General features: G+C 55.1%; 1 protein-coding gene and 1 long non-coding RNA gene across 5 annotated transcripts in view; one reads left to right on the top strand and one right to left on the bottom strand.

The window, feature by feature from the left end:
• The window catches only part of LOC116957849 (uncharacterized), a 17,799-nt gene extending 7,918 nt beyond the window's left edge, over positions 1–9,881 (top strand). For both annotated transcript variants that reach the window (XR_004405258.2, XR_012930122.1), the window contains 2 exons: positions 1,527–1,718; positions 9,273–9,881. This is a non-coding gene — a long non-coding RNA (uncharacterized LOC116957849). The remainder of the gene's footprint in view (positions 1–1,526; positions 1,719–9,272) is intronic.
• Positions 9,882–11,299: 1,418 nt separating this feature from the next.
• The window catches only part of TANGO6 (transport and golgi organization 6 homolog), a 235,203-nt gene continuing 233,401 nt past the window's right edge, over positions 11,300–13,101 (bottom strand). For all 3 annotated transcript variants that reach the window (XM_076053822.1, XM_076053821.1, XM_076053823.1), the window contains one exon: positions 11,300–12,674. In XM_076053822.1, coding sequence (XP_075909937.1) covers positions 12,498–12,674 — 177 coding nt within the window. In that variant the 3' untranslated portion in view covers positions 11,300–12,497. The remainder of the gene's footprint in view (positions 12,675–13,101) is intronic.

Genomic DNA, 13,101 nt, shown 5'->3' on the forward strand with positions numbered 1-13,101 from the left:
AAACCCCGGGGTACTGTAAGTCAGGAATGACATCCTTCACGGATGGGATCAGATCACGAATTTTGTGTACTGTATTGAACCGGACCTGGATCTTGTGTTTGTTTAGAATTTTGGAAATCTTTTTAGTAACGCCTGCTATATATGGTAGTGTGATGGTTTTGACCGGAGTATCAAGTGGTTGTTTCTGTATGGAGGGAGAAACAGCTTGGCGGATGGTACGGTCAGAGCATCCATTCCTTTTGAGGGCCAGGTGTACATGTTTTAATTCACTGGTCAGGTGGTGTTGGTCCGAAATGCAATGAGCCCTATGGTATAAAGTTTTGATGAGAGAATTCTTTTGAGCTGGGTGGTGGTGGGAATCAGGTTTCAAGTAGGAATCTGTGTGGGTGGGTTTCCTGTAGACAGAATGCCCCAGTGAGCCATCAGGTCTCCTCTCAAACAGAACATCCAAGAATAGTAGCTTGCCATCTTTCTCCACTTCCATGGTGAATTTGATGGCGGGATGTCTGGAATTGATGTGGTGTAGGGAAAGGTTCAGAGCTGGGAGGCCATATGGCCAAATGACGAAAGTGGACGACGGTGTATCGCGTAGGCCCCTGGCCAACAACCCAACTTACGCTCGCAGCAAGCGCCCGCGTGAGGGAGACGGGGGGGGGGTCCTCGTCGTGAATTTGGACGAATCTCTTGGGTCGTGAGAGAGAGGAAAGGCGCGGCACTGCTCAGACACAGACTGGGTCCAACTCCCTCCCTCACTTTCCTCCCTCCATCCCTCCCTCCCTCCCTCCCTCCCTTCCCTCCCCTCCCTCCCCTCCCTCCCCTCCCTCCCTCGCTCCCCTTCCCTCCCCTCCCTCCCCTCCCCTCCCTCCCCCCTCCCTCCCTCCCCTCCCTCCCTCCCTCCCTTCCCTTCCCTCCCTTCCCTCCCTCCCTCCCTCCCCTCCCTCCCTCCCTCCCTCCCTCCCTCCCCTCCCTCCCTCCCCCCCTCCCTCCCCTCCCTCCCTCCCTCCCTCCCTCGCTCCCCTTCCCTCCCTCCCTCCCCTCCCCCTCCCTCCCCCCTCCCCTCCCCTCCCTCCCTCCTTCCCCTCCCTCCCCCCTCCCTCCCCCCTCCCTCCCCTCCCTCCCCCCCTCCCTCCCCCCTCCCTCCCTCGCTCCCCTTCCCTCCCTCCCCTCCCCTTCCCTCCCTCCCACCCTCCGAATCCACCACCATACACCGCCAACGCCCGTGCCATCTCACCCCCCATCTGGTCTCCATGGCCATCTACAACTCCCCCCCACTGAACATCTGTTAAACAAAACAAAAACAATATACTGTATCTGTATCGCTCATCGGATTGCTTCCGGTAAAAATTAATATTCTGACTCTTGTCCCTTCTCCCCCCGACCCCTTTTCAAATCCGGCACAATAGCGGCACCACAATCATCATCATCGTCACCACATGTTTGCCAACATGAGGTCAACATGCACCCCATTTGAATGTTGTTGTTGTTGTTGCTGTTTACTGAGCACCACATTTGAACGCGCTGCGCAGTGTTGGCTTGCTGTTGAAGCGGACCGACAACAGCAGAAGACGACGGGGAAGGGCCGTCTGGCGCGCCACGTGTGACCCGGTGACTTCACAACTGGGCATCCACGCGCGAGTTGACGATCCGTTGCCGCACCGACGGATCGTCATCACAACAGCCCACGCAGCTGAGGATTCTGGCGTTGTCTGGCACGTGGCGTGAGTTGTGGGTGCCTCCAATCGACCCCCACCTCCCTTCCCCTCCCTCGTGTGAGCGCAGCTGATCAATGCACCGAGTGAGCGGAGGGGAGTGTCCAGATTGGATGCATGATTGACGTTAAATGCACAGATGTGGGGGGGGGGGCATGATAACACCCGCAGGCCTTCGCAAACCCAGTCCTCGCACCGCCACCACCACTCGCTACACGCCGCACGCGCCCGATGATTGTTACACGCGTCCCACGTGACACGCTAAGCAATCGACGGCTGTCTGCGCGAATAAAAGGCGATTGGCATTGGGGCGCGTCGCGTCCTGCCCCCGTGAGCTCGTGATCGCTGGCGCTGCGTCTCCCAGCAGCAGCAGCAGCTGTCTCATCCCCACACCGATGTCGCCCCCCCCTCACCTCGCCCCCCCCCATTCCCCCCACCACCCCCTTCACCTCCCCCCCATCACCCCCCACCCCCCCTACCACCCCCTTCACCTCCCCCCCACCCTCACCCCCCCATCACCCCCGCCCCCCACGTGAGTGGCTGTCGAGGCAACAAGACCCCAAAAAGGGCGAGAGAGTAAAAAGTAAATAAATAAATAATGCGCCTTACAAGGCGCGCGCTGACCTCGTGACTCCGCTTGGCTCGTTCCGTGTAGCTGAAACGTCGTCATTGTCACGGGGGGGGGGGGGGGTCTCTGTCGACGTCCAGCTCGAGACCCCCGGGGCCTGCCCAGGGACACACCGCTGCTGCTGCTGGCGGGACAACGTCGCTTGGAGTGGCCTGTAGTGTATAGTGTAGTGTATAGTGTAGTAGTAGTGTGTAGTGTATAGTGTAGTGTATAGTGTAGTAGTAGTGTGTAGTGTATAGTGTAGTGTATAGTGTAGTAGTAGTGTGTAGTGTATAGTGTAGTGTATAGTGTAGTAGTAGTGTGTAGTGTATAGTGTAGTAGTAGTGTATAGTGTAGTGTATAGTGTAGTGTATAGTGTAGTGTATAGTGTAGTGTATAGTGTAGTAGTAGTGTATAGTGTAGTGTATAGTGTGTAGGAGTAGTGTAGAGTGTAGTGTAATGTATAATGTAGTAGTAGTGTAGACTGTAGAGTGTAGTGTATAGTGTAGTAGTAGTAGTGTATAGTGTAGTGTGTAGTAGTAGTGTAGAGTGTAGTGTAATGTATAATGTAGTAGTAGTGTAGACTGTAGAGTGTAGTGTATAGTGTAGTAGTAGTGTATAGTGTAGTGTATAGTGTAGTAGTAGTGTATAGTGTAGTGTAGTAGCGTATAGTGTAGTAGTAGTGTATAGTGTAGTGTATAGTGTAGTAGTAGTAGTGTATAGTGTAGTGTATAGTGTAGTGTATAGTGTAGTAGTATTGTATAGTGTAGTGTATAGTGTAGTAGTATTGTATAGTGTATAGTGTAGTAGTAGTGTATAGTGTAGTGAATAGTTTAGTGTATAGTGTAGTGTATAGTGTAGTGTATAGTGTAGTAGTGTATAGTATAGTAGTAGTGTATAGTGTAGTGTATAGTGGATTGTAAAGTAGTGTATAGTGTAGTAGTGTATAGTGTAGTGTATAGTGTAGTGTAAAGTAATGTATAGTGTAGTGTAAAGTATTGTATAGTGTAGTGTATAGTATAGTGTAAAATAGTGTATAGTGTAGTGTAAAGTAGTGTATAGTGTAGTGGTAGTGTATAGTGGAGTGTATAGTGTAGTAGTAGTGTATAGTGTAGTAGTAGTGTATTGTGTAGTAGTAGTGTATAGAGTAGTGTATAGTGTAGTAGTGTATAGTGTAGTGTAGTAGTAGTGTATAGTGTAGTGTAGTATTAGTGTATAGTGTAGTGTATAGTGTAGTCGTAATGTATAGTGTAGTAGTAGTGTATAGTGTAGTGTATAGTGTAGTAGCAGTGTATAATGTAGTGTATAGTGTAGTATTAGTGTATAGTGTAGTGTATAGTGCAGTAGTAGTGTATAGTGTATTAGTAGTGTATAGTGTAGTAGCAGTGTATAGTGTAGTAGTGTAGTAGTAGTGTATAGTGTAGTAGTGTAGTGTATAGTGTAGTAGTAGTGTATAGTGTAGTAGTGTATAGTGTAATGTATAGTAGTAGTAGTGTATAGTGTAGTGTATAGTGTAGTGTATACTGTAGTAGTGTATAGTGTAGTGTATAGTGTAGTAGTAGTGTATAGTGTAATGTATAGTGTAGTAGTAGTGTATAGTGTAATGTATAGTGTAGTAGTAGTGTATAGTGTAGTGTATAGTGTAGTAGTGTATAGTGTAGTGTATAGTGTAGTGTATAGTGTAGTAGTAGTGTATAGTGTAGTGTATAGCGTAGTAATAGTGTATAGTAGTAGTGTATAGTGTAGTGTATAGTGTAATGTATAGTGTAGTAGTAGTGTATAGTGTACACTACTATACACTACATCATCATCATGGTCACTACACTACTATACACTACATCATCGGACATTTGTGACGATGTATGATGATGCGTGACGAGGGGGGTGAGAAATGTGACGTCACATCAAAATGCACAACTTTAAATAAATATAGACAACACGTTCTACTTGTTTTCTCATGCAACATCAGAGTGCAGCGCCACATTAAATACGCACTACAATGACAACAATAGTTTAAAGCGATTTGAAGCATGTTTTATTTTTTGGGGGGGGCAGAGCTTTGTGACGTCATATTTGAGGGTGGGGTCTGACTTTGTGACGCCGTGTGACGAAGGGGGGGGGTCAAAAATCGTCCAAAATCGCGTGACGTCATTTATGGACGGCCCCAAAGAAATGGGAACGAATCGTCAGCCAACAACCCTTTTGCGCTGTGCCCAACCGCATGGCATCGTCCCTCTGTTTATTGCTGTTTAGCGGCTGTGGGTCTAAGAGACACCAACAATAATAATAATATCTCGGCTCTGGCTCTACTCGAACTCGCCATGGCGATCGGTCATCGCACGATGGTGTTGCGAGTTAATACAAACACGCACACGTGATAATATAATATCGTTAGAAAAATAATCATGATACTTTACAAACGGACATTCGTACAGGGTGGCCCAAAGTTCGGGGCATAGGGTCACTTTATTTATTTTAAGCCATCGCATAGGGTTATTTGCTTTATTTAACAAATGTTCTATTTAACATGAATGCATGGGGGAGGGGGGGGGGGTCTAGACAGTGGGAGCAGACTCCGAGATGGAGCGACCTCCTCTCGTGGAGTGAAGGTTGACGACTGGGGGCGGCTCTGTGTGTTGCTGAGTAGTGAGACGAGAGGTAGGGGAGTGCGTGGAGGGGAGTGGAGTGAGATGAGAGGGGAGAGATAGGAGAGTGCGTGGAGGGGAGTGGAGTGAGATGAGAGGGGAGGGGCAGGAGAGTGTGTGGAGGGGAGTGGAGCGAGATGAGAGGGGAGAGATAGGAGAGTGCGTGGAGGGGAGTGGAGTGAGATGAGAGGGGAGAGGTAGGAAAGTGTGTGGAGTGGAGTGAGATGAGAGGGGAGGGGTAGGAGAGTGCGTGGAGGGGACTCGGAAGGAGACTGCACGAGGCCTGGAGCGATGCCATCACGTGGTCGTGGTGCACAGTTGACCACGTGACTCGGGAGGCGGAGAGTTCGCAACCCGCTCGAGGCTTGATTGGGCCCATCACCGTGGCCGTGGTCGATGAAGATACCAAAACGTTCAGGGCAAAGGCAACTGTCCTTGCCCCCACCCATAGGAATGTGGAATTTCCACCGCTGGCTCTTGCAGGGCTGTGAACGGCAGATGAACACCGATGCCTTCATCGATGGCTCATTGGCGCAAAATAAATCACTCGGAGGCTCCCACGTGCGCTGCCGCTGCGTGCGTCGAGGTCGCGTCGAGAAAGTCGAGGTTGAGTCGAGTTTGAGTCGAGTTTGAGTCGAGTGAGGCGAGATGAGTCGAGGTGAGTCGAGTTTGAGTCGAGGTCGCGTCGAGATGAGTCGAGATGGAGTCGAGGTCGCGTCGAGATGAGTCGAGCGTGAGTCGAGATTGAGTCGAGATGAGTCGAGATGAGTCGAGCGTGAGTCGAGGTTGAGTCGAGGTAGTCGAGATTGAGTCGAGATTGAGTCGAGCTTGAGTCGAGATGAGTCGAGATGAGTCGAGTTGAGTCGAGATGAGTCGAGGTGAGTCGAGTTTGAGTCGAGGCGAGTCGAGGTTGAGTCGAGATTGAGTCGAGGTAGTCGAGTTTGAGTCGAGATGAGTCGAGATTAAGTCGAGATGAGTGGAGGTAGTCGAGGTTGAGTCGAGGTGAGTCGAGGTACGTCGAGTTGGAGTCGAGCTGAGTCGAGATGAGTCGAGATGGAGTCGAGGTTGAGTCGAGCTGGGTTCGAGGTTGAGTCGAGGCGAGTCGAGATTGAGTCGAGATTGAGTCGAGGTTGAGTCGAGATTGAGTCGAGATGAGTCGAGTAGTCGAGATTGAGTCGAGATTGAGTCGAGCTTGAGTCGAGATGAGTCGAGATGAGTCGAGTTGAGTCGAGATGAGTCGAGTTGAGTCGAGTTTGAGTCGAGGCGAGTCGAGATTGAGTCGAGATTGAGTCGAGGTAGTCGAGTTTGAGTCGAGATGAGTCGAGATTAAGTCGAGTTGAGTGGAGGTAGTCGAGCTTGAGTCGAGGTGAGTCGAGGTACGTCGAGTTGGAGTCGAGCTGATTCGAGATGAGTCAAGATTGAGTCGAGATGAGTGGAGGTAGTCGAGATTGAGTCGAGATTGAGTCGAGCAGAATTCGAGGTTGAGTCGAGGCGAGTCGAGATTGAGTCGAGATTGAGTCGAGATTGAGTCGAGGTTGAGTCGAGATTGAGTCGAGATTGAGTCGAGATTGAGTCGAGATTGAGTCGAGATAGTCGAGTTGGAGTCGAGATGAGTCGAGTTGTGTCGAGGTTGAGTCGAGATAGTCGAGATGGAGTCGAGATTGAGTCGAGGTGAGTCGAGGTAGTCGAGATTGAGTCGAGCTTGAGTCGAGGTTGAGTCGAGGTAGTCGAGTTGAGTCGAGATTGAGTCATGATTGAGTCGAGGTTGAGTCGAGGTTGAGTCGAGATTGAGTCGAGATAGTCGAGTTGGAGTCGAGATGAGTCGAGTTGAGTCGAGATTGAGTCGAGATAGTCGAGATGAAGTCGAGATTGAGTCGAGGTGAGTCGAGGTAGTCGAGATTGAGTCGAGCTTGAGTCGAGGTTGAGTCGAGGTAGTCGAGTTGGGTCGAGTTTGAGTCATGATTGAGTCGAGGTTGAGTCGAGAAATATTCGAGATTGAGTCGAGTTGAGTCGAGATTGAGTCGAGTTGAGTCGAGTGAGTCGAGGTCGAGTCGAGATGAGTCGAGGTGAGTCGAGCTTGAGTCGAGGTGAGTCGAGTTGAGTCGAGATGGAGTCGAGGTTGAGTCGAGCTGCCCTCTCGGGCCGCGCGCTCTCGTCGACGTCCAACGGGTTCCCCGTGCTTGCCGGGATCCTGCCACGGGGCGACTTCCTCGGCTGGCCCCGAGGTCTGTGAGAGAATCGGGCGCGCATTCCCCAAGGGGTTTTTTTTTTCTGTCATCGGTCTGGAGGCATCACCGACTACCGTTTAAAACAAACAAACAAACAAAAAAACGTTTTGGGAAAAATCTGAAAGACGGTGCCAGAAGGGACTTGGACCTGGTGCGATTCCCGGATTCGTCGCGGTCTGTGTCGACTGCGGGGAAAGCTTCTCAACGCCAAGGGGGAAGCAGGGGGAGGATCGGGATGGAGCTGGGGGGGGGGGGGATGGAGAGCCAGTGCGGAGGTTGCGGGAACCGAGTCGCGGGGTAATTTCGGGTCACGTCGGGGAATCCCCAAATCGCTCCCACGTCGCCGAGATTTGAGAGCTGTGGCTGGAGGGTGTTGGGCACCGTCACACAAGGGGCCACCCACCCCCTCGTGTGCCGTGCCGGCCTTCACAGGTGCTGCTCGCTAACAGCACTCGTCCCAACAGTCTGTTACAGGCTACACGGGGGGATCTTTGTCTTTGTCTCTCGGTCGGTCGGTCGGTCGAGCCGCAAATCTTCATTTAAAGTAGAATCGGAGCAGACTGGGATGGAATGTCGCTCGCAACTCCAACTTGGGTAACCCCACGATGCACCGCTGATACTGCACTGAATATCAACCCCACGATGCACCGCTGGTGCTGCACTGAATATCAACCCCACGATGCACCGCTGATACTGCAGTGAATATCAACCCCACGATGCACCGCTGATACTGCAGTGAATGTCAATCCCAATTCCCTCCCACTAGTGCGCTCACCCCCCCACCCCCCCCCGAAATGGCGCAATTACCCTCGTGTGTCCTCCATAGTTTCAGAAGGGGGAGAGAGTGCAGCGGGACTCCGTGCTCACTGGGCCACGAGGCCTTCCCCCAACCCTGCCCCCCCCCTCCCCCGTTTAAGACGTGGCAGCCCTGTGATGTTCAACAATACGGGGCAATTACAGGACCACAGATCGCCTTGATTGGGGGGGGGGTGCTGCGTCAAATTATCCACATCTGGGCTCGCTTCTTCCCGACTTCCTCGTCTGGTGCAATTCTGCCCGAGTGTGTCCCCCCACACACGGGGCTTTACACTGTCATGCAATAACATTTTTGCACATCTTTTTATGTTTATTTCTTTGCCAGTATGCCTAACATCCTCTCCAACCCCCACTCACCCACCCACTCACCCCCACACCATCGCGTCAGACCCAGCATTAGGGATTCCGGACATTCGTAAATGCTCGACATCTCACTGTAAATGTTGCGAGCGAGACGTCGGTGGATTTGAGCGTTACCCCCCCCCCCCCCACGTTGAACTTCTTTCACACAGCACGTTGCCAACCGTGCTCAACGGTGGCGCAGGACTGCGTGTCGTGTCCGGTGGGGCTAGGCGTGTAGTGCCCGCCCTGAATGTAAGGAGGCTTTGTGCCCTGATTCTACACATGGGAGGGTTTTCACCCCCCCACCCCCTCCTACCACAGCTTGGCCCCCTATTGCTGAACTTACGGAGGGGGATTTCTCCGCGATTCTGGCCGTCCGCCTGACGATGCTGGTTGTAATTACCGGCGAAACGTCGTACTCCGACGGTGAATGTCGTGCGCTTACTCTCCAACACACGAGCGGTGTGCTGAACGAGCCAACGGATCGGCACGTTTCGTTTCCGTGACACAACTCTTACGAATTGGCTGTGTCGGGTGGTGGCGGGCTTGATGACGCATTTACACTTACGCGATCTAACCCCCCCAAAAAAACCCCCTCTCTACCATGGATAGTGTTGGTCGCGAAAGCCCTATTGCTACTACTACTACGTGTTAAAACTGTCCCAAATGTTTACTTGCTGTCCCCCAACAATCCACACTCCTCCTCCTCCGAGGTGGCCGAAGAACCCAAATCGATCAGCAGATGACATCGAGGTCCTCGATGGGTCCCGGACGACCGCGTGAGGAGTAGCAGAGTTGGCCGTCGCCGCCGTGGCAATTCCGCCCTCGCATAGCTCGCCGTGCCGAGTCTACGGGTCTCCGTGCGATGATATTCATCTGCGCGGGCCTTTGTCTCTCCCTCCCTCTATCTTCTTCTTCTTCATAGCGCGCAGCACGACATGAACCCGGCGACCCGAGTTCGATTGCCCGGCCACGACTAAAATGGGTGGCGAGTCGACGCCCGAACCGGTGCCGGGGCCCTCCCCACCGTGGCGCCAACCCACACCTGGCCAGCGTGATGAAGTATGGTCGCAGAGCAACCACGACCAAAACAGCACGGCGAGGAGAAGAGAGGCCTTCATCCAGCAGTGGATTGACTAAGGGCTGTGCGTTGACAGTGCACCGTTTGGCAGAGCGTTGCCGAGAAACTGCCCGGCATCGATGACGACACCGCACATCTGCGATGGCAGCGATGGGCAACCCTGTGACCCCACGCGGCGCCCCCCCCCCCGCATCTTCCGCCCCCCGCGAGGTCGAGCCGGCCGAGTCGGTGCCGGAGGGCGACGCCACAGATGATCTCGGAACACAACGGGCGGCGTTGTGGCCGGCGCCGTTGCCAAGTGCCGGGCGGGAATAATATTCCAATTGTTGCTTTGGGCGTCGAAGTCGTCGGACTGATGCACTTCCACTCGGAAAAATCCAAAAATAGGCTCAGCTTGGAGCACTGCGCCGCCTCCACTGCCACCGCCTCCACAGCCACCGCCGCCACCACCACCACCACCACCGCCTCCACCGCCACCACCACCACCACCACCACCTCCACCGCCTCCACCGCCTCCACCGCCACCACCGCCTCCACCGCCACCGCCACCACCACCGCCTCCACCGCCACCACCGCCTCCACCGCCACCACCGCCTCCACCACCACCACCACCACCGCCACCGCCACCAACCCCACCACCAAATCCACTGCCACCACCACCACCATCATCGCCGCCACCGCCACCACCACCACTGCCTCCACCACCACCGCCTCCACCGCCACCACCACCTCCACCGCCGCCTCCACCGCCACCAACCCCACCACCAAATCCACCGCTACCACCACCGCCACAGGCGCTGGGATGGAGTGAACCACAGGCGGGCTGTGCCAGAGTTCCCCCCACTCCGAGCTCCGCCGTCCTCTCTCTATATTTATGAAGGGTGTTACAGGCCAATTAATGATGAACGTTTATTAAACACCGGGGCGTCCGGAAGTAACCCCGCACGTGCGCGCGCGCGAGGGGGCAACACTCTATCCCCGTACAGACGGGACTGACGAGAGGAATGGTCAACGGAAGCCGGATCTCGCAGAACTAGTCCCGAGATCCCACTCGATGACGACGCTCCCAACGAGCCCTCCCTGCTGCAGCGACGGCACTCCCAGCGAGCCCTCCCTGCTGCAGTGACGCTCCCAGCGAGCCCTCCCTGCTGCAGTGACGCTCCCAGCGAGCTCTCCCTGCTGCAGCGACGACACTCCCAGCGAGCCCTCCCTGCTGCAGTGATGCTCCCAGCGAGCCCTCCCTGCTGCAGTGACGCTCCCAGCGAGCCCTCCCTGCTGCAGGGACGCTCCCAGCGAGCTCTCCCTGCTGCAGGGACGCTCCCAGCGAGCTCTCCCTGCTGCAGGGACGCTCCCAGCGAGCCCTCCCTGCTGCAGGGACGCTCCCAGCGAGCCCTCCCTGCTGCAGTGACGCTCCCAGCGAGTCCTCCCTGCTGCAGCGACGACGCTCCCAGCGAGCCCTCCCTGCTGCAGTGACGACGCTCCCAGCGAGCCCTCCCTGCTGCAGTGACGACGCTCCCAGCGAGCCCTCCCTGCTGCAGTGACGACGATCCCAACGAGCCCTCCCTGCTGCAGTGACACTCCCAGCGAGTCCTCCCTGCTGCAGTGACGACGCTCCCAGTGAGCTCTCCCTGCTGCAGTGACGACGCTCCCAACGAGCCCTCCCTGCTGCAGTGACACTCCCAGCGAGCCCTCCCTGCTGCAGGGACGATGCTCCCAGCGAGCCCTCCCTGCTGCAGCGACGCTCTCGTTGGAGTGGCGGTCAAATGGACATCGCGTTGCTGAAAAAGAGAGCTGAATGTTCGCCGTTTTGGGAGTTTTGGCAAATCAACTGAAGACCAAATGTAAAGATGCAGTCGTTGGGGACCTTCAGATTGCTGTACAGGAGAACCGAGTTTAATCGCGATGTACACAAGCCTTTTATGTACGTATGCATACAGAGCATGAGTGTGTGTGTGTCTGTTAGTGTGTCTGGGGAGGAGTGTTCCGCTTCCCGCACACGGCCAACACCGGTGACGATTATTTGAACTGGTCCTGGGCCTCCTCTAGGTCGACTCAGCCTCAAATGAGTACCCAATGCGGTGTGTGAACATCGCCACTAGGGAGACGAAGGCGGTCGGGCGTGGTGCTGGCCACCCACCACCTCGTGTGCCGTTCCGGCCTTCATAGGTGCTAGCTAACAGCACTTGCCCTTACAGTCCGAGGCTATGCAGGGGGTCTTTGTCTTTGCATGCGGCGTGTGTAAGGCACGTGTTTAAATGTACGTCGACTTAACAAGCAAACAAAACCTATATTATGGATGATACTGGTCGCGAAGGCCTACGTGTTAAACTGTACGTTGACATGTCGGTAATACGGAGCGTATATGCGTTGTGCGGGTATATCTACAAAGGGCACGTGTGTTTGTACAAATCCCCGGCCATGGCCAAGCTCAGTGCAGGGTGACGATCAGAATCTGTCGCGATCCCTCTCCGAAGTCGACTCTGCCACAAACAAGCAGCCGCGTGCAGTGTGTCAACGTGAGCACTGGGGAGGTGGTGTTGGGCGGTGGTGGTGGTGGTCACACCGTCGCCCTAAATACGCGCACAGTACTGGCCTTAATAGGTGCTCGCTAACAGCAGTGCGCGTCCGGCTCATGCGCGGGTACGCCACTCAGGTGTGCAAGGGACACAGGTGTGTGTGGGTGTGTAGTGGTGTGTGTGTTTGGGTGTGTGTGGGTGTGTGTGTTTGGGTGTGTGTGTGTGTGGGTGTGTGTGTGTGGGTGTGTGTGTGTGTCTGGGTGTGTGTGTTTGGGTGTGTGAGTTTGGGTGTGTGTGTGTGGGTGTGTGTGGGTGTGTGGGTGTGTACATTGGTACATGAGTGGGTGCGTGGGTGCGTGCGTGGGTGCGTGTGTGGGTGCGTGTGTGGGTGAGTGGGTGCGTGGGTGCGTGTGTGGGTGCGTGGGTGCGTGGGTGCGTACATTGGTACGTGAGTGCGTGCGTGGGTGAGTGCGTGCGTGGGTGCGTGTGTGGGTGAGTGGGAGTTTCGTGGGTGTCTACATTGGTACGTGAGTGTGTGGGTGCGTGGGTGAGGCTAGGGCAGCACGGTGATCTTCTTCTCGAGCCGCTGCTCGGGGAAGAGGCCGCCCCGCACGACGCCGTCGAGCTGGGCGAGCGCGGTCTGAGCGTGCGCCGCCGTCGCCGGGTCCCCGTCGCTCCGCGCCGCGTGCTTCAGCAGGCGGTAGAGGTCCCGCAGGACGTCCCGGAGCACCTGGGACGGCGGACAGGGAAGAGACAGAGAGACAGAGAGACAGAGAGACAGAGGTGAGGGAGTGCCGGGGGTGGCGGGACGACGGAGACGGAGATCCGCACAGTGCGGGATGATAGCGAGCGCCTGCTGAGTCCGGCACGCTGGCGATTGCCGTGTCGGGCGGGCGGGCGGGGGGAGGGGAGAAAGTAAAAAAAAAACGAACCGAGAAAATGAACGTGGGGAGCCACGGCAGCGTAACCACTGCCGTGACTTCCCCTGTTTTTTTGCGAGGAGTGGCGGTGACGGGAAGGTAGGCAGACCCTCCTCCGGCTGATTAGATTGCCGTCTCTCTTTGCAGGAAAGTCGCCCGCTGCCGACGCGCCGACGCCCCCAGAAGGGCGATGCGGCACTCCCGCTCGTCATCCGCCCGCTGGATTATCTGTCTCTC

Source organism: Petromyzon marinus, chromosome 63, assembly GCF_048934315.1.
Source record: "Petromyzon marinus isolate PM22_M1 ecotype Great Lakes invasive population chromosome 63, UKy_Petmar_22M1.pri1.0, whole genome shotgun sequence".
In the NCBI taxonomy this organism is placed as follows: Eukaryota; Metazoa; Chordata; class Hyperoartia; order Petromyzontiformes; family Petromyzontidae; genus Petromyzon; species Petromyzon marinus.